Source organism: Malaclemys terrapin, chromosome 23 (assembly GCF_027887155.1).
Source record: "Malaclemys terrapin pileata isolate rMalTer1 chromosome 23, rMalTer1.hap1, whole genome shotgun sequence".
Classification (NCBI taxonomy): Eukaryota; Metazoa; Chordata; order Testudines; family Emydidae; genus Malaclemys; species Malaclemys terrapin.
This window is the reverse complement of record NC_071527.1, coordinates 5,987,318-6,010,458: the sequence shown is the minus strand read 5'-3', so window position 1 is coordinate 6,010,458 and position 23,141 is coordinate 5,987,318. Positions and strand designations below refer to the sequence as shown.

The following is a 23,141-nucleotide window of genomic DNA, read 5'->3' as shown; positions in this document are numbered from 1 at the left end:
AGAATGAGACCTCAGTTCTGCAACTGGATCTACGTGGGTGAACCATGAGACTCTGGGCAGGCCTGGGGAGCCAAGAGCAGGATCAAGGGGTAGCGGGTAAAGGGAATGCAGCAGAGGTGTAAACACAGCATATGAGCTCTAGTGAAGAACTAGATTCGGCGGCTCATGTAATCTAATCGAGAGTCATTGGAAACCATATTACTGCAATGCTGGGGTTGAGAGGGTAAATGCACAAAGGCCAGGAAATTCTACGTCATGGTTCCTAGAACAGCACGGGAATTAACAGCAACATACATATCATTAACTGCAACCATCTCTCATGCTGTTTTTCAGAAGTATCCCTTGGTGTTTTACAGTCTGCACATATAAGGACCACTCAAGGCACCACATGAATGTAGCCACAACAAACATAAACATGGCAACAATTGTGCAAAAGCAACAACCCAAAACAAGTTTTTAGGGGGGTAAAGAAGATGCATCTCTCCAATTGAAACTGCATGAGGAAATTTATGGGAGGCAGAAATTTAATTTTTCCAGGTTGCATTTGGTCAGGACATTGGGATTAAAAGGGATAAATCAAATTGATATACTCAGGTTTTTTAAAAAATAGTACAGCTAAGAGTCTTCAGCTCCTAAATTCCCCATTCCCCCCCCCCCCCCCCCCCAAAAAAAATTCTGTGGATTTATAATCTAAAGTTCAAAATATTTTTCCCTCCAATACCTTCACAAACAGAAGAAACTGACTGATTCTGCAGGTAAAACATTGAAATCGATGACAAATTTGCTGCTACATGCATAGAGTTAAAAAAAAAAAAAAAAACAGAAAAACCAGGGAAAACGTTCCCCTCTTATCTTTCAAGTTCTAGGCATTCTTAGGTGAGACTTATAACCATAGATAAAAAGATTTAATAAGTATGATTTTTAAGTCGTCCCTTTAACACTCCTATTCTTGAGAAAACGATACTGAGATTTGTAATGACCATAAGAGGTTAGGACCTTAGTTTTATACCTGGGGGCTAGTCTATATGAGAAGTGCTACCAATGCAGCTGCGCCACTGTAGTGTGTCTGGTGAAGACGCTCTATGCTGATAGGAGAGAGCTCTCCTGCTAGCATCATAACCGCTTCCGCGAGAGGCAGTAGCTATGTTGGTGAGAGAAGCTCTCCCACCGACATAGCACTGTCCATATCGGTGCAACTTACGTCGCTCAGGGTGTGGCTTATTCACACACCTGAGTGACATCAGTTATGCCAACATAAGAGGTAGCGTGTACAAGCCCTGAGTCAAAACGCAGAATCTCCTAGTATAGCATAGGGCACTTTGCTACCAGGCACTGGATTTATGAAGAGGGATACAATCAAAAAAACAACTGAATAACCAGCATCACCTTCTTGGAAGATCGCCATCCAAATACTGACCAGGCCCAACCCTACCTCACTTGCAAGGTCTAATGCACAGCTACCATGACATTCACATACTCCAGGCCCCCAAATAGCAGCGTAGAGCACAACTGCCATAACATTCACCCAGCTATAGAAAGCTGGGGAACCATTATTCATTCCTAGCCATGTGACCTTCAGCAAATCACCGAACCGCTCTATGCCTGAAAATCATCCCCATCAGTAAAATGGGGCTAAAAATCATTTAAAAACTCACCACCTTCAGGAAGCTCTAAAGATTGAAAGCATGAAAGGGTCACTAACCATGAATAGGACCTCCGTCCCCTCTTCCCGGTGTGATCCTCCCAGTGCATTCAACCAAAAAAGCCTCCTAAAAGGAAACAAAGGGAAAAGCAATTATGGCACGGGCAAGAATGAGCTGTAATTGCAGTTGCTACTGTCGATTCCAACTGTGCTGTTAGCCAATAGGCTGAAATCCTGGGTCTCTATCTCAAATCCCACCTATCCCATTAGCCAATAGGCCAAAATCCAAGGCCACTATGCTGTAGCTTAACAGTTTTGTTAGCTAGCGATCTAAAGAGCTGGGTCCTCAGCCCAAAACCCTAAATGCACTACTAGGCAACACCTCCTGAGTTATTTGATCACATCTCAGTTGTAGCGTTATTTACCAGATGTTGGTGACTTCTTGCTATAGCAACAGCAGTTAAGTCTGAGACCACTGTATTCTAAGCCCATTTTCAGAGGTTTTACATTTTTCTCATAATTCTTCCTCTCACGGATTTGTCTCATTCACACTGGAAATAAGGTGTAAATTTTTAACCATGAGATTAATCAAATCATTGGAACAATTTACCAGGGTCATGGTGGATTTTCCATCAATGACCGTTTTTAAATGAAGACTGGATGTTTTGCTACCAGGTCGGCTCTAGGAGTTATTTTGGGGAAGTTCTCTGGCCTGTGCTAGCCAGGAAGTCAGACTAAATGGTCTCTTCTGGCCTTGGAATCTATTAATCTCTCAGCTTAGCTGCTTCGAAATGGAAGAGAAGCCATGGAGCTATTTTTGTAGGGAGTGAAGTGATTCTGGTATATGGAACTCAGAGAGCACTTGGAGATCTTAAGGGATGAAAGGTACTAAATATAATTAATATTATATTGAAAGCGATTCCTACCTAGGCATTTATATTTCACGTCCATATTTCATTTATATTAATTTAGATTACTGCCGACTGTTCCAATTCTAAATATGACTCGCTCAGTGCAAACAGAGAGAAACCAAAAAGGGTTTCAGAAAAAGCACAGAACACATCCCCTGCAATACCGGAACACATCACTTGAGTGTGCTGTGACTCTAAAGAGAGATTTAGCTACCAGACCAATTTAACCCTAGAATAAGAAATACTTTAAGTGACATAGTTAGTCTCTAAGGTGCCACAAGTACTCCTGTTCTTTTTAAGTGACATTGGAGCCTGAGTCCTATTTTCAAAAGCCGCTTGAGTCTAAGTCCCACTGATTTTAAATGAGACTTGGGGACCTCTGCACCTCAATGACTTCTGAAAATAGGACTTGGAAACCTTTGAAAGTTTTGCCCATTTTGTACACTGCTGCATTTGTACCCCTGCTCTAACGAACCAGCTTCTCAGTTTGGGAAACTGCAGGGGCTACTTGGGATGGTTTTGTTTCTTTTCTTTTCTTGATATCGCAATACTTCAGATGAAAGCTCCTTTCAACTCTCCAGACTTTTGGGCAAGCATGTTCACACTGAAGGCTCCACACATATCCTAGAGTCATGCTCACGGGCATGAAGGCAGGACCTGATTTTCAGCATGAGTCAGAAAGAGAAAATATCTTAGTCCCGATCCAGGTTGGTAACAGTAGCTAAGGCATGTTCCTGCCTTGAGCTTCATCAGGGACATAAATGACATGCACAGACTTTCATTAGGAGCTCTGGTGCTCAGCATGAGACAAACCACCCACCACCTAGGTCACCATTCTCTATGTCTTAATGATCCTCTTGGGAGAGTGATACGTTTGTGTTTTTTGGGAGGTGGAGGGAAAGCGGGAGGAATGTGTCAGTCTGTAATGGAGGAGCTAGGTTACCAAGGTATTTGCCACGGACAGGCCAAGGTAAGGACATGGGCACTAGGTTTGCAAAATCCAGAAGGGAAACACCAGGTTCCTTCCTGGAGGAGATATCAACAGGTGCCATCTCTCAAAAAGGCAGATGTTGGATTCTTGACCAGAATCCATCTCTTTGATCTGAAAACCAGTCCTGCTTTCTTTCTTACAGAGAAGATTGTGATGGATTGACAATGTCCTGTAATATCCAGGGCAAAGTTAATGGAGTTAAGATTAAGTTTATTGAATTAAATTAAACCTTATTGAATTAGTTTTTGGAGGTCATTGTATTACAAATGCAAATGTTTATGTACTATTGTGTGATTTTACAGAACTTCTGCAGCAGAAAGACAAGATTGCGTTAATCTCTGGAAGGCATGAGGAAATCTAAAGGTCTTTTTGGAACAATACATGAGAAGGGGACTTCTGCGGGAAATATCTTGAGGTGAGAATACAAATTTTCCAACTCCAAAGCCAACCTTTTGAAGATATGCCACAGGGAAGAGAGATCCTTTACATGCTACCAGCTCCTGGAAACTCCTCTTCAAAGACCTCTGAAGTGTATAAAAAGCAACTGAACACGTTATGAGTGTGCTTGTTTGGAGCTGAGTCTCTGATGAACTTGTAACCACAAGGATGTCCCTAAGGAAGGCTATTAAAAGACTGCACCTGACAGGCCTATACGAGGATTGGGCCAGTGGTTCCATTCCCTGGACATAGAGAATAGCACTGTGCAATAGTTTGCATACCCTGATGGACCTCTTATGTAGTGCACCCACATAGTTCTAGTTCATCACCTTTCTGTTCAACACGAGTAGTTCTTAGAGAAGATAGCGAGGCAGTGGGCTACAATGTCTTCAGTATACAGATGTTACAACTCCGTGTGTTTATTTCCTTAGGCCCAGATGTGGCAGAAGCCAGTGTCAAGTAGAGGCTGGGTTTTGGGATGAGAGTTAGCGAGGTTAGGCCCACCCCACATAAAACAGAAGTTACACAGTGGGGAAACAACTGGAAGAAATGGTGGTAACACCTGCTCCCTCAGCTAAGAGGGTGTGACATTGACCAAAAACATGGTGGGAGCCGGCTCCTGCTGTATCCTTAGCTACTAGCTGTGGCCAAGAGCACGGCGTTCCATCTATTCTCGGAATCTTAAATTTCTCGTGTTACACTTCATCATTTAGTAAGGAATAGGAATATTTGTAACACTTAAACAAAAACAGTGACACTCAAATACAGAGCAGCTACTCACAACAGTATCCGGCAGGCTTCATTGTTTAGTCCACCCATAGAATCGTAATAGGTGATGGTTTTCTTCCTGAAGTCTATAACCTACATAAAGAGAAAGACTTGTTAATAATACAGTAAACAAAGTGACTTCCTCTTTCCCAGGAAAAAGGTGTCTCGGAGGGACCACTGAGTTGTGCAGGTACAGCAGAGGGCTTAATTTGGCCCACAGAACCCTTTATTACCGGTAATCATGAATCAGAGTGAAAAACCTTGACTGGCTGTCAGAGCGTAGGATGAGTTTGTGGGATCGATGGGGCGAAATCTCTTTATTCAAAAAATTAGCAAATCTGATATGAATCCCAACAAGACAAAAAAGAGGTCATCTCATTTTTACAGAGCCACTTTTTAGGTTAGAATCACGCTTTAAAAATTACACATATTTTGTGGCCCTCCATAGAAGTCCTGCTCTTCAGCCATGAATGTGAATTTCTCAGTGCATATCTGCCTGGTGCACAAACCACAAAAGAGATGGGGAAGTTTTCAGCTTGAACATAAACGAATTCAGGTTGCATCTGTTCCAGCTAGTCATTCTTTTTAATACAACATTAAACAAATTAATACTCACGGCTAGGCACCAATGGACTCCAAGATGAATAGGCACCAAGAGAACATCCACAGAGAAAACATCTACTTTTTTTGTCCACCGTTTCACTGCTTGGTACCCAGCAGTTTTTAATTTAGTAAAAAAGAAGGTATTAAACGCATGAACTGTCGGCAACCCCTTCTCTTTGCTTCGCTCCATCAGCAAATTCATGTAGAAATTAATTATCTGGGAGGGAAAAGCATCCATGTGTGTCAGTGTTATACTGCTGGTCACTTTACAATAATTACTTTGCATGCACATGAAAAAGTGAGTTCTCTGAGCAAAAGAATATTTCTAAAAATGTATTTCAGAAATTAATTGTAATTACTTGGATTTTGAAATTTTGGCCCTACACACTAAGTAGTAGTTATTTCTTCAGAGTTCCTAGAGTGTAGCTATAGGTACCCATTCTGCACTATGGACAACTATCGCTTAAGTTAAAATATAGCAAAAGAGCAAAACACTGCCCCATTCAGATTATCCACCATCATCCCACTCCTTCCCCAGTAGCCTTAGAGAAGAAAGGGGGTGGGGGGGAAGGAACGGTGACAAGTTTACTCACTTTAACTTACTACTAGAGCAGGGCAAAAAAAAAAAAAATATATTGAATAGTAAGTTGCTGAAAAATGAATTTTTTGGACCACAGAAACTAGTTTCAAATTTGGGTCAAATTTGGTGGATTTTTTTTTTTCCAGCCAATACTGAAAGGGGGGGGGGGGGGGGGGGGGGGATCAGAAAGGTTGATTGGAATTGACATTTGAAGTTTCATTGGATCCAAACATTTTTTGGGGGGCCACTAAACCGAAAAGTCAATTATGCACTCGGCTCTACTTACTACTGTATGCAGTAAACTAGGGTGTGAATTTAAAGCGTCTCAGCTATTCTGCACGAACTCTCCATGTGGACGCACTTAGCGTGCACTAAAAGTGCCCTCAGACAGCTTAGCTAAGGGCACTCAGTGTGCAGTAAGAGTTAGTGCGGAGCAGCTACTGCTTCCCCCAGAATCTTTTCACTTTTAGAAGTAAGGAACCCGCAGTCGCGTTGGTGAAGGAGTTACCTCATCGTTAAGCCAGTTCAGGTTGTTCAGGGTCTGAATGTCTTTCCGGGTTATCGTTAACCGAAAAGCTTCACTCAGGATCTCATCCTGGTTTCCACTGCGGAATACGCTCTTGATTTCCTTCTCCATTTCCTACAGAGAACACAAAAGGAGCTTCTGATATTCCAGTCCCATAAACTCTAGCTATCTAAACTAGTAAAGAGATTTCCCTTTCCAAAGGCGAAAGGGAAAGGCTTGGTCCTATGACAACTCCAACAAGCAAAAAGATCCTGAAATGCTGAGCTCAGGAATCTGGCACAAAAAACTATGTGGAGTCAAGGCCCAAGTTAAGAACAGGCCACCAGACATCTCTGAATGATGTGACAGTGACACTGCAGAAGCACAATGAGGATTTGGGTATCTGGTAGTTAATCCCACTGGAACAATACAAAACTGTCTTGAAGCAATGGCAGTAGGAATAATACTGGGCAGAGACTGTCCATGTGGAAGCCTCTCTGTTCTTTGGCTTCATTGGGATTCACGGATTTTAGGGCCAGAAAGGAGTCTGATCTTCTGCATCACACAGGCCAGAGAACCTCATCCATCAAGGCCTGCTTCAAGTCTGTAACTCCCATATGAGCTATAGCATATCTTTTAGAAAGACACCCTGCCTTGCTTTACTTAATGAACAGCTCTTAGTGTACCATTTTCCCTTCCTCCCCATGGTATTTTGAATCAATTTCAAGATCAACATCTGCCACACAGAGTGCTTCTCCAAGACATGCTAATAGCCTCAAGTGTTAATAACCTATGCAGATCTACCTCTGTGATTTCAGGGAATTCCTCTTCGTTATCAGATGATTTAGCATTCTCTTTCTCTTCTGGGAGAACTGTGACTGGGATCTCCTTCTCAAGAGGCACTCGAAGATTCAAATCCACTGGGTCCTGTATCAAGTGTTCCTGCTCCTGCAATCTCTGAAAGAGATCTTTAGGTCAGCATAACAGCCGAGGGTTTTTGTAGCACCTTCTGGGTGTGTCAGGCACCCAACTCCCAACCAGTGACTTGGGCGGAGGGACTCATTTTAGAGCTACAGCTTCTGGTCAAAAGAAGCAATGTAGCAGGTGAGTCCATGCACTGAAGGCCCTAATCCCAAAACCATTACAGTCAATGAGAGAAGAGATTTGGTTCACGCCCTTTAGTCTTTGGCTGTGGAGACCTAGATTCAAATAAGCCCTCTGCCTGGGTTAGTGAGGGAGCAACATAGATCCAGTAATGCCAGCTGGCCAGGCAGGCAGGGGCTAGAGAGAGATGGGTAATGTTTGCCCTAGACAGCAATGGCCTCAAAAAGGAAAAAGGTGAGATTAAACTTTAGGGAGGTGGAAGGATTTTTTTGTTTGTTTGTTTCCTCATGACCCCTTCTGATTTACATTTTAATGTGCAATCCCCTTTAGTTAGCAGACATTTATTTGTGATCCCCAGTCCAGCAGCATATCCACTGGCTCACGCTACTTCCAACTCTATATATTTTAAGCCACCAACTATCTGGAGCAACTGGAAGGCAGCTTTAAACCCCAATGCTCAGTGCTAGACATGCCCAAATGTTTTACCTGGCTCTGCAGTTGCAATGCCAAAGCTTTCTGCTCTTCTATTTGACGCAATCTCTCGCGGGCTCGTGAATCATAGACGCTGGTTCTGGAAAACAAAGACATTGGTACAAACAGCATGTTTGTTTCAGGTGTTAAAGAGGACCAAAAAAAGGAAAACAGATCATATTAAACTACCTAGAGCCACTGGGTTAGCTTCTTGTCTGCATTAACAAATTCACTGTGCACAACTCTGGAACTACTGAACAGACTTTGTATTATCTGCCATTCGCGTTTACTTGGGTGCCGTAAACCGTTCATATTCTGGCATCAGCAAAGGGATTATGGACACCAAGTACCTGAAATACTGAGAATTTTTCACCTTCTGTTACTTGCTGTGCCTGTTTCCACCAGCACAGAACACTGGGAAGCTCCACAGTGCAGATTTCAGGCAGGTGGCAAACAAGAAGAAGTTTCTATCTCAGCATCTCTCAGAAAGACAGCTGTGTCCTCTCCCAGCCCACCTGTCTCACTACAGCCCAAGAACTTCCAGAGAGGGAGCAGTGGTAATTTTGTTTTGTTTTTCAAGGCAAAAATAGGATGAATCAGGTGTCTCTAGCAGGAAGAGAACCATAGCATGGCCCAGAGCCAAGCAAAGCATTGGGAATCAGTGTCAATACAGCACTTAATACATGGCTTAATCCTGCAAAGTGCCAAGACCTCTGGCCCTGATCCAGCAAAGTACTTCAACACGTGCTTGACTTTACAGTATGTGAGTGTTCCCATTGAAGTCAGTCCACATGCACAATGTAGCTTGTCACCTGTTTCCCTGTTATAACCTGGAAATGTTCTGTACGCATCACAGAGGAAGTGAACCTTATGAACAGAGCTGAAGGAGGATAAGTACTGGGAAAAGTTTGTACCATGCTTAAGGGGATGACATGGGAGAAAGCTCAGGAGGTGCTTGAGGGAAAAGCAGACGAACAGGCAGAAAAAGCTGGTAGAAAGGTAGCTGTCAATGCTGTGATAGATCTGATAGGCTGGGAGGAGCTAAACTGCAAAGCACCTTAAGGCGAAGGTCAAGAAGCTTGTATGGAACGTGTGAAAGATAGAGCTGGGGGATGGATTCTATGACAGAAGAGAGATGATTGAAGCTAGGAAGAGGGCAAGATTCTGAATAGACTGAAGGGAGGCAAGATTGCAATAGTCAAGACATGAGACAAGACATCAGATAAGGGGCTAGATGAGAATTTAGCCATCTGGACAGAGGGGGGCCAGATATACAAAGTTATTTAGGTAGCTAAAGATGCAGACAGGTGTTTTTGCAAATCACATTAGGTACCAATCTGCATCTTTAGGTGCCTACATACCTTGTAAAACTGGTCTAGATCTTAGAGCTGTTAGCTCATTTGTTGACCTTCTGAATAAAAACAAACCAAAGCAAACGGAAAAAATCAAAATGTGAAGGACTTACAATTCTTTGATCCACAATTCTGCCTGGAAGAAAGGGAGGCTAAAAGAGGGGGAAAAAACAAGACAAAACGTGAATATTGCCTCTACATGGACAGTAGAAAACTCTCTTAATTGCTCACATAACAAACAACTGCAATCTGAGAATGCCTTGGATGAAAAGTGAAAAATTTAAAACCACCTTTAAAGTTAAGGTTCAAGTCAATTACATGCATATCAAACCAGTCATGAGAGGAAAGAAAGTTCAACATAAGAACACGATCAATCAACATGAGAACAGAAGTATCAACAGAAACAGGAATACACAGAAACCTGAATTATTTCTCAGCGGACAAATATTTTCCCCCTAGTTTATTTTAAAAGTAACTTCAGCATCAAAGTAACCTTCACCATCAAATGAAAGCTTAATATAGCATTAGCCAAAATCATTGGGCCTTTTAGTTGCAATCTGTAGTAAAAATGATAACAACAGTAATACACTTAAAAATCAGACAAGCATAGTTAAGTCAGTTAGAGATGTGATTTTTTACCAATATTGCTATGCACGTCCTAGTGTAGATAAACCTACACCAACCTCAGAGTGCCTTTGCCAGTTCAGGGAGCTGGCATAAACTATATCAGCAAAAGCACTTTTACCCCAGTACAGCTGTCACTCTACTAGGAGGGGTTTGCTAGTTTAATTATGCCGCAAAACTTTTAAGAGTAGCCCTGGCCTTGATTTTCCAATGGGGATTGCTAAGCACTTTATAAAAGCTTAAGCACAGAATCTTAAGGGTCAGATTTTCTACACTGCATAGAAACCATTTCTACATTTAACTTTCTGCCAGGATAGCAGCTATGATACAAGATGTGGGAAATAGGGGGAAGTCAGTTACATGGAAAATATCAAGCCTACAGGGGGGGGAAAAAAACAGTGGGAGAGAAAACTAAAAAGGTCACAGTGCGGTGCCATTACGAAGACAGACAATGCTATTTAGAGATGTATATGTAGGGAAATTACTTGTAAAACTAGGCAGGCGAAAGTACTGCTCGGCACATCACTAGAATTGTGCCGCCTGGAATGGTCCTCCCAGTCCCATATACATCAATTTAAGAAGTGAAAAGAGAGACTAGGGGAAATTAAAATAGGTGACAAAGATGATACAAGGATAAGTGCATCAGACACGAAGGAGAGAATGTGGGAGATTTAATTAATGTAAATTCAAGTGCAGCCTCTCAGAGACAATGCCACAGTCTAGAAATAGCTTCCAGGAAAGGTTTCCATTGAAGGGAATTATTCACAATCGCAGCAGATAATGACATAAGGAACAATGGCCTGAGCTAAGCAGAGAAATGTTTAGTCTAGATTTTAGGAAACAGTACTCAACAGAGCAACTGGGCAAACTCCGAAGGGAGGTGCCCCAGGCTCCATCACTGCAGACTCAGGGACATGCTAGATGTCAGTGGAAGCAGTGGAGGGAGGTACCCTGCAACATGGTGGTGATCAGAATAGATGACTAATTTAGTCTTATGGAAAAGATAATCAAAGTGCAGAATCTGAGCAAGTTGGCAGGGACAGAGCAAAGAAAACAGCCAATTAACCAGAGGCAGGAAGATAGTTGGAGAGTAATTACCACCCTTTTTATATGTGCCATTTTACAAACTTACCTTGGAGCCGGAGTTCTGGAATCTTTTACCTTGAGCACAATGACCGAGTCTGATCCTACGCAGAGCAAAAGAAAGAATATTCATCAAACCCTGGCTAGTTTTTACTATACTCCCTATGCAAATTTCTGTACCTTATGCCCATTTTCATACTTAAAACAGGATTTCAGTCTGGATTCAAAATTCTGATCTTCATTTTAAACTTCAGACTGGGATGTTCAAAGGAATCTAAGGGAAGCAGATGCCCGATTTGGATGCCTAATTCCCTTAGGTTCCTTTGAAAGCTCAGCTTTCAAGGTACATTAGATTTTAGACTATAGAAATAAAAGATTACAAAATCATTCATGTTACCCTAGAAGATATTAGTGTTGAAAACTAACACTGTCTCAAACCATGAAAATAATCTAAAATAATACATACAATTGTAACAGGCAGAGGAAGTATGAATGGCTTGAAAGAGGAGAGAATAGAACAGAGGAGACTAGAACGACGATGGGAAATAAGATAAGCTGCAGGAAGGGAAAGAAAGAAGTAAATTGTATGTTTGCTGTATTGTACTGCCGTATTTGATGCAATAGCTGCTGCTGTGTGTTTAAACTGACCGGATACACAGAGTATTTGGAATGAACCTGGAAGAGGTTTGTTATTTAGCAGGTTCTCTAGATACATTTGTATTGAAACTACCACATTTGGGACCTGTGATTTTGATACATGCCAAGGACAATGCAATTTTGTAACCCCCTATTCATTATCAATTCCTCAAGCTTTAAAATTTAACAAATAGGTCAGGGAATAGGATGGTGATAGAACTCCTCAATTTCTCTCTCTTTTCCTGCACTTCCCGACTTATAGCCCATCTCTCAGGAGAGAAGATAAAACATGCATTATTGTTGGCAACATGCTTTGAGTCCCATGGATTAAGAGTGCCACAGAAGGGCAAATATATGATTAGGCAGTGCCAGTTAAAACTGGCTGTCAAACACTTTCCATTACATGCTCATTTTTGAATAGCCATCTGAAACATACATCTTTTGGGTTGGAAATGGAATCTACTTGTGACCTTCACTATAGCAATTGCTACCAACGACCACAATGCTACGCTTATGTTGCCATCGACCTTTTAGGCATTTTGAACAAGGAAGCAATTTAACCTGTCTTCAAACATCTGCTGCTCCTACAATTCAAGAAAACCACTACGAGGACAGCAAATCAGGATTTACCCCTCCTCTCCCACTAGGGGAATAAATTAGATTGAAATCTGTCTGTGAACTGCAAGCAAAACTTGGGATGAAAGCGAGCAACGAGCATTGGTTTAAAATGTTACTCAAACCATTATTTGTTACACGTATTGCAGTAGCACCTAAGAGCCCCAGTCACAGGTCAGGGCCAGGGCCAGGGCCCCATTGTGCTTGGCGCTGTGGGGGAAAAAATACAGAACAAAAAGGCAATCTCGGACCTATACATTTAGTTGATCTCAGTGTATTTTTACCTTCAGGCTGGGCGTTGGATGCTGGTAGATTATCTTGCTGATGCTGAGTGGTGGTATTATCGGACTCAAAAGTAACATTTGAGGGATAACTGGATACAGGGTACGGTGGTGGCTTGTGTGACGGCTGCTCCTGTGTTCCCAGAACACTAGCTGACTGGCTGACTGGAGCGAGGCTGTACGTTTCAAATGGTTTTGCATTCTTGCATGGGGTTTCTTTCACTACGTTTTTACTGGAACTCAAACATCTGGGCCTACACACAAACAGAAGATTAAAGCTCCCGGAGAAGAAGAATTGGCACCATGGTACTGACTCTCACTTGGGGAGGGTATTTCATATACTCACAGGTGGAGGGGGAAAAGCGAGGCCGGCTTGGATGTTGAGAACTGTTTTCCTGTGACCATCTGAAGCAGCTGCCTGTAGATCTCTCGCTCTTCCTCTCGAACTGTCTGCAGAGAAATAACCCGACACTTCACCACTGCCCTAAGACTTAAGTAAGACTTAACAAATACAAACACTATCAATAATAGCAAGCGAGCAGGAGCAGAGACAGACACTGTGGATTATATACACTCTGCTAGAGCAGATACCCGCCCACCAGTGGTCTCGGGAACATACAGAACTTAAGCTCCACTGGATCAGAGAGCTACCTGAGCTAGACTGATTGCAGAGCTTGCCAGCTCCACAGAAGCAAGGCTGCAGTCCGAACTTTTGCCTAATGGAAATTGAAAGTACATCAGAAGCAGGCACTACTCCATCTATAAAGGGGAACGTTGACTCTAGTCTTCAAAGTGCACAGGAACCCTTGCTCAAGTTCTTCACATCTCACAAGGCTGAATCAGGTCTCCTGAGGTTCTCTCGTCATTTCCCCACTCCTGAGATTTCAAGGGGAAGTTGCCCCCATCCGGCCCACTCCAGTTGCAGCAGGATTTTGAAAGGGGTCCGGGTTGGAGTTCAGGAAGAAAGCAGCACTTGACCATCCCAGACAGCAGCATACAGTCCTATCCAATGGAAGATCTTGCATTCAAACTTAAGTCTCCCCTGCTTGTTCTTACCTCTTCTGCAGTGCTGACAAATCTCCTCTGGGTTTTCTTGGGGCTTAGCAGGCTGCGACGACATGAGGGACTTGTAACGGGCTTGATTGGAAATGTTTTTTCATATGCAGATACGTGACAATGATGGTTTGACTTCCCTACAAAACTATTCGACGTTCCACTGTGGAAAGAGGACAGAATGTCAGTCTACAAAATAAGCATTACAATCGCAGACATGTAAACGTTTTCCCAGACACCCCATCAAAGAGCCAGGGAAAAAAGGAGACTGATGCAGGGCTGGAGCAACCCTTTTATTCTCTCTCTGGATTCCTGTATGGAGCAAGAATACAACAGAAACTCTTCCCCCAGGTAGATCAGGGAGCAAGGAGAGCCTAGGGACACAGCAGGAAACTGGATTCTCCACTCGTCTCTCCAAGGACCTGGGAAGGTGTTTAGATGTGCAGAGTCCGCATTTCACTGCTGCCATTGGCATGTGCACATAGAGGGGAACGAGAGGGCTAGCCTCCATTTGGGAGTGTTGATCCCAGGCCCATCCAAAAGATCCTTGTGAACATCAGCAGGGATGCAGGAAAACTCTTAGAACTTTTAATAATTTTTTAAAAAAATATAAGGCCATCTTCTTTAAAGGGGGATCAGTCAGAAACTGGCATTTTGTTTGAAATTAAAAACAATCTAAAATTAACAGGAACACACACACACCCCTTTAAGCTGAATTTACACTTATGTACGTTCAAAAGTCTGGCCCCCAGATGGCACAATGATCCTGATTAAAGCACAATTTTGAAAGTTAAGATGGATGAGATCTTAACTTGAGATGGCAACGATTTTATATTAAGAAGTCAGATATTTCAAGAGAGAATAGGCCAGATCCTCAGCTGGCATAAGAGGTCATAGCTCCACTCAAGCCAACAGAGCTACAATGATTTACACTAGCTGAGCATCTGGCCCTGTATCTTTAGTATCAGTTTCTATAGATTCTTACTGCAAAGCTCTAATTTATTATCACCTAACCTGGTTTGTAGCATATCAGTTTTTTTCCATTCTTATCCGGGTGCTCACCACACACGATCATTTTCAAGGTGCAGTTGCTATGCGTATTTTCTTTTTATTGCAGAGAAGGATATTTCACACAGATCCAAAAGGGAGCAACAAGTTGAATGCTGTGTGTCTAGTTTCTGGGTATTCACTGGAGTCCCAGCATCCCTGAGATTGAAACTTACCTTTCACTGAGCAGTCAATGAAAACTTCCATCTATCAGTGTCTCCACTGGGGGGGGGGGGGGGAGGGGTAGCTCATTGGTTTGAGCATTGGCCTACTAAACCCAGGGTTGTGAGTTCAATCCTTGAGGGGGCCACTTAGGGATCTGGGACAAAATCAGTACTTGGTCCTGCTAGTGAAGGCAGGGGGCTGGACTCTATGACCTTTCAGGGTCCCTTCCAATTCTATGAGCTAAATATAAAATATATGGAGATATACCTATTTATTTATTGGTCAGAGAAGCAGAATTAACAGCTGCTTCACTGGTCTTGTTCTCACCTAGTCATATTTTTTTCCATTTCTCTCATCTCAGGCTCCAGAGAGTAATTCATGAACTCACTTTGCAATGCAGATATAGTTTCAATAGCTACTCCATATGAATTCCCATCTGTTCACTGTACTAATTTTTTGTACTGGTATAACTTTGTTAGGGATGTGCTTTTTTAAACCAATATAATTATACCAGTACAACCCCTAGCATGGACATATGTATACCAGTATAAAGCTGCCTTATATGGGAATAAGATATACTGGCATAAGGCAGCTTTATACTGGCATAAATACCTCCATTCTAAAGGGGGTTGTACTGTTTTAACTAGATTGGTATAGTGAAAGTGCCACAACTTGTGTTCAGGTAAGGTCTAAAAAGGAATTTTTAAAAGCACTTAAAGTTGGCTTAAACCTGTTCCCTTCTGAGTCTCTCACTCTCCCCACATACACACCCTGCTCCCACCTTTTCCCCCAACTGGCTGCCAAGTGACTATGGAATGGCAAAAAATGACCATAGCGTGGTTGTAGAGAATGTTTCTCCAGCTATTATCTGAGTGGGACCTTAAGGATCTCTGTGATGGGCCCCTCCCCCCAAAAGGCTATGTTTTATGCCAACTTTCTGAAGATGACAAATTATACCGCTGTGGTGATAAGATTTTCAGATATATCTACCATGTATGCAAAATAGCAGCTAGAGCCCAGGAGGACCTTGGCCTCTATGAGGACGCAAAAGCAGAGTCACATTAGATACCAAATCATCACTCATTCAATGCTATATTGAACTTTGTTAAGATATTGAAAGATTTGGGATTGTTTATCGAAGGCTTTTAAAAGATGTCATGCTGTTTGGACGTCAGAGAGGGGACAGTAAAAACTCCACAACACACGATTTAAATGACTGGTTTCTAATGAGGACCCTGTGGAAGAGTGTTAAAGATGGAGCAGAACCATACCCACCTTGGAGTTTTGCGAGTGTCGAGATACAAGTTTCGACTCACTCTAGGTTTCTGTAACATAGAACCCAGGGTGGGTACCAAACCCCTCCCCTGTCCGTTGGCACTTGGTCCAAACGTTCTCAATTCTCCCGACACCCGGTAACTCTCAGAGGATGGAATTTCTGCCAGGAGAGAAATATTAAACAATAAATAAAGAGCCCACATGCTCAGCTCCAACTATACAGCATTAAACACTAAAGGGCCTCAGGTATAACTTGACTTCAGTGGGACTGTCTACATGTGTAAGAATCCAACCACATGGAACAGCTTCCAGGATCAGGGCCTTAAGGATGCATTTAGAAATATCCACACTCCCCATGCCCCCCTCAAAGAACAAACAAACAAACTTGCACAACCCAAATGGCTGTAAAGATGTTATGCTAACTTTCCAAAAACATAAAATTCAGTCCTGGGGTGAGAAAATGGGATATTCAAAGGAACCTGGCCCTCACTCCCTTTGGAAATCCCAGCCTAAGACAATATTTGAGAAAATGTTATGAGTGACAAAGCAGGAAGTCCAGCTTAACCTGAGCTAAAGTGTTTTAATGCAATGCTATAATTTCTGAGCACTTAGGAAGACACTTGCTGTGTAACTGAACTGACTCCAAGGAAGCATGTTTTACCTGAGTAGTAACTTGGACTGCATGATGCACTTCCCGTGGAGCATGTAAAAGATCTCTCCAAACTGCCAAACTTGATTGGTAAAAACTACACAAAAAGAGAATCAAAATTATTAACTGTTAAGGTTATTATTTAAAGAAAACTGACACTGGGGCATGACCAATAAAGCTACGCTACTCTAATACCTTCTGCAAGTTACAGTGCGATCATAGGATGAGTTGCAATAGTATGTCCACACTTTTCTGACAACATGGCAAATTTTCAAGATGGCATTATCCACTACCAGCAGCCTTGCAAAATTCTACCCTTCTGGGGTGAATTTTATTTTATTTTTTGAGATGCCAGTAAAATATTACGTTTATCATCACCACAGTATGGGGCAGGCAACCAGATTTCGTACCTAAGCTGGTAAATGTTCATAACTATCTTGCAAGCGCACGGTTGTCTCAAAAGTAAGTGTATGCAATTTTGTGTAGCTTCCATAAGATATATGTGAGAGTGTATAGACACATACAAGGGAGGAGCTTCCACAAAATATATATTTGTGTGTATCCATAAACGTGTGTAGCTTCCACAGATTGTACGTGTAGCTTTCACATGATATATTAATATTAGTGTGTGTGTGTGTGTGCACACATGCAAGTGTGGCTTTCTACACTGATCAGGAAACACAGACTATACACTCTTTGGTGCAAGAGATTTTTTTGTTGTTATATTTTCCAAGAGTGCTCAGCAAAATACAGCTCAGGCCTCAGATGCTACTGTAAAACAAATACTAAAAAGGTTGCAATTTCAAAGGTGCAAGATTTTAGAATTCAAAGACTATTCTGCATCACTGTATTATCATTTATATTGTGGTAGGACCCCAGTCACAGATCAGGGCCCACTGTGCAGAAACACAACAAAAAGACAGCCCCTGCCACGAGGAGTTTACAATCTGAGTGTGAGACAAGAGCCCACAAGGGGATGGATGTATAGACAGGGAGAGCACACGGACATAAAATGAGAAAAAAACAGTCAACATGAACAGCAGCTGTTGTCACAGCACATCAGTTGCCTAATTACTGTCAAATGTCTTGTACGTATCACAGCAGAAAAGAGTTTGAAGGAGGGATTTCGTTTTGAAACTGGCTCTTCAGAAGATTAAAAATAAGTCTGACCAACAGAAATATTAAGTCAAAATGATGCACTTCAGCAACTCGAATTGGCGGATGTGAAGTTGTAAATGAGTAAAGAGAAATGATCCCAAACCTTGTCACCAGCCAGTGAAAGCTGATCCCCTGGAATAGCAGTCTGTTGTAGAGGAAAGGCCTTGAATATCGAGTTATGATTAGCCAACGTTGCATCACCAGCTTCCATCCTCACAGGATCAGCAATCTCATCTGAGAAAACACAGCTCTGTAGTCAATTCTCACAAAGGGCTCTCCAATGAAGCAGGCATTTCCATGAAATCTCACTTTAAAAGAGTTTCTGTCCAGCTAATGCCAATGAATGGTTTAGTAAAAGCATCGGAACATATTGCGGAAAGCAAGGAGAAACAGTAACCCCAAAACAAAGGCATAGTCCTTTTACCTCTACCTAGAAAACATCCCCAAATATTTGGGTGGAAACACCCAAATATGTTTTGTATCCTCCTTTTTTGCTTCTAATCCTCAGAGATCATTCATCCCTCCTTCATAAATGATACAAAGACAATAAAGAAGCCAATAAAAGTTTTATAATGATAAAATAATAATTAAAAAAACTACCCAGCTCTTATGTAATTTTCACCAGCAGATGATAAAATTGTTAGATAGGTAAGAACCATCTACATGCCAGAGTATGAGAAGCAGCCTGATCTAGTCGGTAGGGCACTGAATTGGGAATCAGGACAATGGGGTTCTATTCCTGACTCTGCCACTGCCCGGCTGTGTGATCTTGCCCAAAGCTGTGCCTTTGTATCCCCCCCTACCCTTTGCTCGTAAGAGCTGATTCTCTGCCCTAAAGAGTTTACAATCGCAATAGAAATGATCATGTGTTTGTCCGGTGTCTAGAACAATGGGGTCCTAAACTTTGTTGGGGCCTCTAGGCACTACTGAAATACTAATATTAATTAAAGGGTGTAAACGCTAAGAAGGGAGAGGAATTATTTAGGATGATACATGGGGCTATAACTAGGGGAAATTAAGGGACAGAAAATTTAGGTTATCTGGAAACCTTCTTAGCAGCAAGCAATCTACTGACTGGAACAGTCTCACACATGAAGCAATGGAAGCCTCACTGATTAAAGACATTTAGTTCTGATCTTGCACTATCCCAGGGTTTTAATATCCTTATGTTACATTTATGGGCATGATTCTCCTCTCGTTTATATCCTCTTATACCACCGATTTCAGTACGCTTATTCCCAATTTATACTAATGTAACTGATAGCAGAATCTGGCCCTTTTTTTCCCCTCTCAAGTTTGCTACAGCACAGAATTGATATTGATCCTTCAATACAAGGTAAACAGCATGAGGAATAAACAAACGCGGGTCTGAAAGTGCTATATCCTTCATATCGAGCCTGCTCCTGGTTCATACCAAAAGCTAGAGGCAGCAGAAGTGCCTGGAAATGAGATTCAGCTTACTACACATTTTGCTTCTTCAGTTAAAGTGCAAGAACATTTTAGCTGCAAGTTTCTTTTACATGATGTTACACAGATATAAGGCCCAGGCAAAACACACAGAATTGCAGAGGCTGGGTGTGTCAAGGCAGCACTCAGATACCCTATTGAGTTTGGTCCTGTACACATCTAGAGACAGCGCACCCTCTCTAACACGGTTTAGCAGAAATGCACACACACTTACCCATTTCCAGACTGCTCACATCACTGATGCTGATGACAAACTCAAGGGGACTGAAAAGGAAGAGAAAGAATACATTTATAGACACAGTTCACACAACACAAGAGACCTCAAATAGCCAAATCAAGTATGAACTCGATGTCCAAGCAGACACTAGCTTTCCCTGAATGAAAAGAACACAGGGACAGCAGGAGAGCTGGAACTTTCTACCCAAAGGTTTTAGAGCTTCCGTCTCTATGCATCCGAAGAAGTGAGGTTTTTACTCACGAAAGCTTATGCCCAAATAAATCTGTTAGTCTTTAAGGTGCCACCAGACTCTTTGTTGTTTTCATCTCAGTCTGTTACGCTGTGCACCCATTTTTCTGCACTAAATATTGGCAGCTGCCATCTTTTCTACATGCCAGGGACTGCCCCCCCTTCGTTCCTGGGACAGTCCCATAACTCATCTGGTCTGCCAGACACCCAGTTGACTGGTGAGTTACCTACCACTATATAAACGCCTAAAGAATGCTTCTGAAATGCAACAAATTGCACTCACATCACCAACAACATAGGCCATCAGGCTCTCTAGACCACAGGTATGCACTCTCCCCTCTGACAGAAGCTCCTCTGCTCCCCAGTGCAGCATGGAATAAGACTGGCCACGGAACCAGTGCTGGATGATTTGATCTCCCATCTATTTGCTTTGAAAGAATGGACAGGTCTAGTACTTGAAAGGGAGGCCTGCAGTTAGCGGCTGCAAGATTCAATACGTTATATTCTTGTTGCCTCAGAGTCAGAAAAATCCACAAACACCCAGCTAAAGGGGGTTCATGAGCCATAAAACTGAGCTCCTGATCACATATAGTCTTGAAGTTCCTACCATACTTTTTGTAAGAGAAGATCCAGAGGCTTACAGCCCTGCAGCAACAGTAAGCACCACAAGAAGGGCTCTTCTCCTTTAGATCTTGTGAAGAGAAAGCTTCCAAAGAAGGAACTTGTTCCCTTTTCCCTTTAGTAAAAGGTAAGGATTTTACAATATTTTCCTTTCCTACTGTTTATTCTGTACAAAGCACAACATGGATAGTGTTTGGTTTCTTTGGCTGGGATGGGGGCATGGAGGACACTAGGTGGTTTTAGGAGTTATGGAGGAACTCCAGGGGATTTACAGGAGGGCTATATCGGGGGATGATGGAGATTAAGGGGTGAGATCAAGAGGTAAATTGGTGAGCGGGACTGACACTGAGGAAGTATTAGGGGTTACAAAGTAGAACAAGGGATTTCAGTAGTTGGGGGTGACACATACCAAGGTTGTTAGGAGCACTGAGGACACAGTGGAGTGTTAGCAGATGGGATGCACACACACCAGGACCGGGGGCATTGGGACTATGGAGGGGACAACAGAGGAAGATGTCACTATGGAAGGGAGAAAGACATGAGGAGATGTTAGGAGTTATGATGGGGGAATAGAAGGTGTGTTAGCAAGTGGGGAAAGAAACACACATGGCAAGGGGTTAGAGGGGAACACCAAGAACTGTTAGGGGTTACTGTGTGTATGTGGGGGTGGGGAGAACAGGGGGATGGGTCAGTGGGAGGAAAGGAGATCCACGGCAGGTTTCAAGTTTAGATACGGGAGAAACACACCGGTGCCTAACAGCAGGCTAGTGGCAGGTGCAGGGGACAATAGGGGTTACAGATGGAGACACAGAAGAGATGTTAGCAAGCTGGAGAGGGACACACAAGGGGTATGTGTGATTAGGGTCCAATGGGGAAAGAGAAGGAGAGACACAGGCATCTGACAGGGCAGGGACGGTGCACACAACCACCATGGCAGGGGTCTGAAGGGGAAGACGCAGGACTCTGACGGAAGGATGTTAGCAGGTGGTGGGACACAAGGAATTATTGGGGGTAAAGGTTATTGTGGGGGGAGGGAGCATCATGAGGTCTCAGAAGGATGTTAGCAGGAAAGGAAGTAGCAGTGGAGGGGGACGTGAGGGACAAGGGGACACATTTGGGGAAGGGGTCAGAGAGTCTGACAGGGGAGTTTGCAGGTGGGGAGGGATAAGAGTGGGAGGCATTCAGGGGGGCACCAAGGAGAGGGAGCAGAGCACCAGCAGTGGCGGGGATCTCTGGGGGAGGGGCCAGCCGGGAAGGCGGGGAGAGGACTGTGGCGGGGGGGGGGGGAGACACCCCAAGGATCAGGGTGTCTGACGGGGGTGGAAGCAGAGGGAATGGGGAAGGGGACATGGTGGGAGGCACTCGGGGGTAGGGAGAGTTACCGGGGGGGGGCGGGGTCCGGCGGGAGGCTGAGGGGCCGGGCGCTGAAAGACCCGCGGGTCCCTCACGGCCCGGGCCGGGAGCTGGCGGGGGGGGGGAGACCGAGGTCCCGGGGGGGGGGGGGGGGGGCACCGGGAGCGGGCAGGACTCTCTTACCGGAAGCGGAACCAGGCGGAGCGCGCGGGCCCCTCACCCCAAATCCCGGCAACGAGGCGGCCGGAAACCAGGCGGGCTGGAGCGGAAGTGATCGTTCGGCGAGCGCCTCGGCGCGGGGCAGGTCGGGAAACGCGCGGTCAGCGTCACCCCGGGGCGTGGGGGCGGGGGGGGGAGTGGGGCTGGCCGCGCGGGGGGGGGCTGGAGAGGAGCGACGGTTGGTCGGTGTCACCCCCCAGGGTTGGGGGGGGCTCTTGGGGGAGGCAGAGGAGGGTGACGTCACCCTGGGGGCGCAGGGCTCCGGGGGTTAAGGGGTAGGGGGGGGTGGTCGGGCTCAGAGTAGGGGGGGGGGAGTGGGGAGAGGGGTCACGCACCCGGGGTGGGGGGGAAGCAAAATCCCCATGGAGCAGAGCAAGCTGGGGGTCACCTGGGAGCGATGCAGCTGCTGGTGGCTCGGGTGATCAGATGTCCCGATTTGGGGGTCTTTTTCTTATATAGGTTTCTGTTACCCCCCATCCCGATTTTTCACATTTGCTGTCTGGTCACCCTACTGGTGGCAGATGCAGGTACGTTAAAAAGTTAGGGGGGAGGGAGCCGTCAAGCTTTCCTTAAAAATCTCTCCCCCCCCCCCCCCCAAAAGAGAGACAGTGACATTAAAGAACAAAATCCAAACTAAACGGAGTGAGCAGCGGACATCCGTGTTCAGTGACATGGCGTTCCTGTACATCCCAGCCCTGGTGATGGAGACCAAAAACCACCTACATATACAGCGACAAAGAGTCCTGTGGCACCTTATAGACTAACAGACATATTGGAGCATAAGCTTTCATGGGTGAATACCCACTTCGTCAGACGCATGTGGTCATATACAGAACACCGCATTTTGTATGCTATCACAGGCAAGATTTACCAGTTATACCAGGATAGCCCCCACGTGGAAACTTTTATTTTGATATAAGCATAGCTTTTTTCATTTATCTTAAGCCCCTTCCCTAGTGACATAAACTAAACCAAAAGAAGGCACTCATACTAGAATAAGAGTGTCCACGCAGGAGGTGAGACCAGAATAACGGTTGGTATGTCTTAGTTTATACCAGTATACA

The 23,141-nt window shown here is 43.9% G+C and overlaps 1 protein-coding gene across 2 annotated transcripts in view; it reads right to left on the bottom strand.

The window, feature by feature from the left end:
- The window catches only part of SENP1 (SUMO specific peptidase 1), a 28,362-nt gene extending 6,288 nt beyond the window's left edge, over positions 1–22,074 (bottom strand). The window contains exons 1-16 of one of the 2 annotated variants that reach the window (XM_054012742.1): positions 22,042–22,074; positions 19,633–19,682; positions 18,055–18,185; positions 16,806–16,890; positions 16,145–16,304; positions 13,661–13,820; positions 12,951–13,054; positions 12,608–12,858; positions 11,122–11,176; positions 9,479–9,517; positions 8,029–8,113; positions 7,243–7,395; positions 6,442–6,573; positions 5,367–5,570; positions 4,764–4,843; positions 1,703–1,769 (exon numbers count right to left, since the gene is read on the bottom strand). In XM_054012742.1, coding sequence (XP_053868717.1) covers positions 1,703–1,769; positions 4,764–4,843; positions 5,367–5,570; positions 6,442–6,573; positions 7,243–7,395; positions 8,029–8,113; positions 9,479–9,517; positions 11,122–11,176; positions 12,608–12,858; positions 12,951–13,054; positions 13,661–13,820; positions 16,145–16,304; positions 16,806–16,890; positions 18,055–18,185; positions 19,633–19,636 — 1,710 coding nt within the window. In that variant the 5' untranslated portion in view covers positions 19,637–19,682; positions 22,042–22,074. The remainder of the gene's footprint in view (positions 1–1,702; positions 1,770–4,763; positions 4,844–5,366; positions 5,571–6,441; positions 6,574–7,242; positions 7,396–8,028; positions 8,114–9,478; positions 9,518–11,121; positions 11,177–12,607; positions 12,859–12,950; positions 13,055–13,660; positions 13,821–16,144; positions 16,305–16,805; positions 16,891–18,054; positions 18,186–19,632; positions 19,683–22,041) is intronic. The other variant, XM_054012741.1, reaches the window with a different exon arrangement.
- Between the last annotated feature and the right edge of the window lie 1,067 nt (positions 22,075–23,141).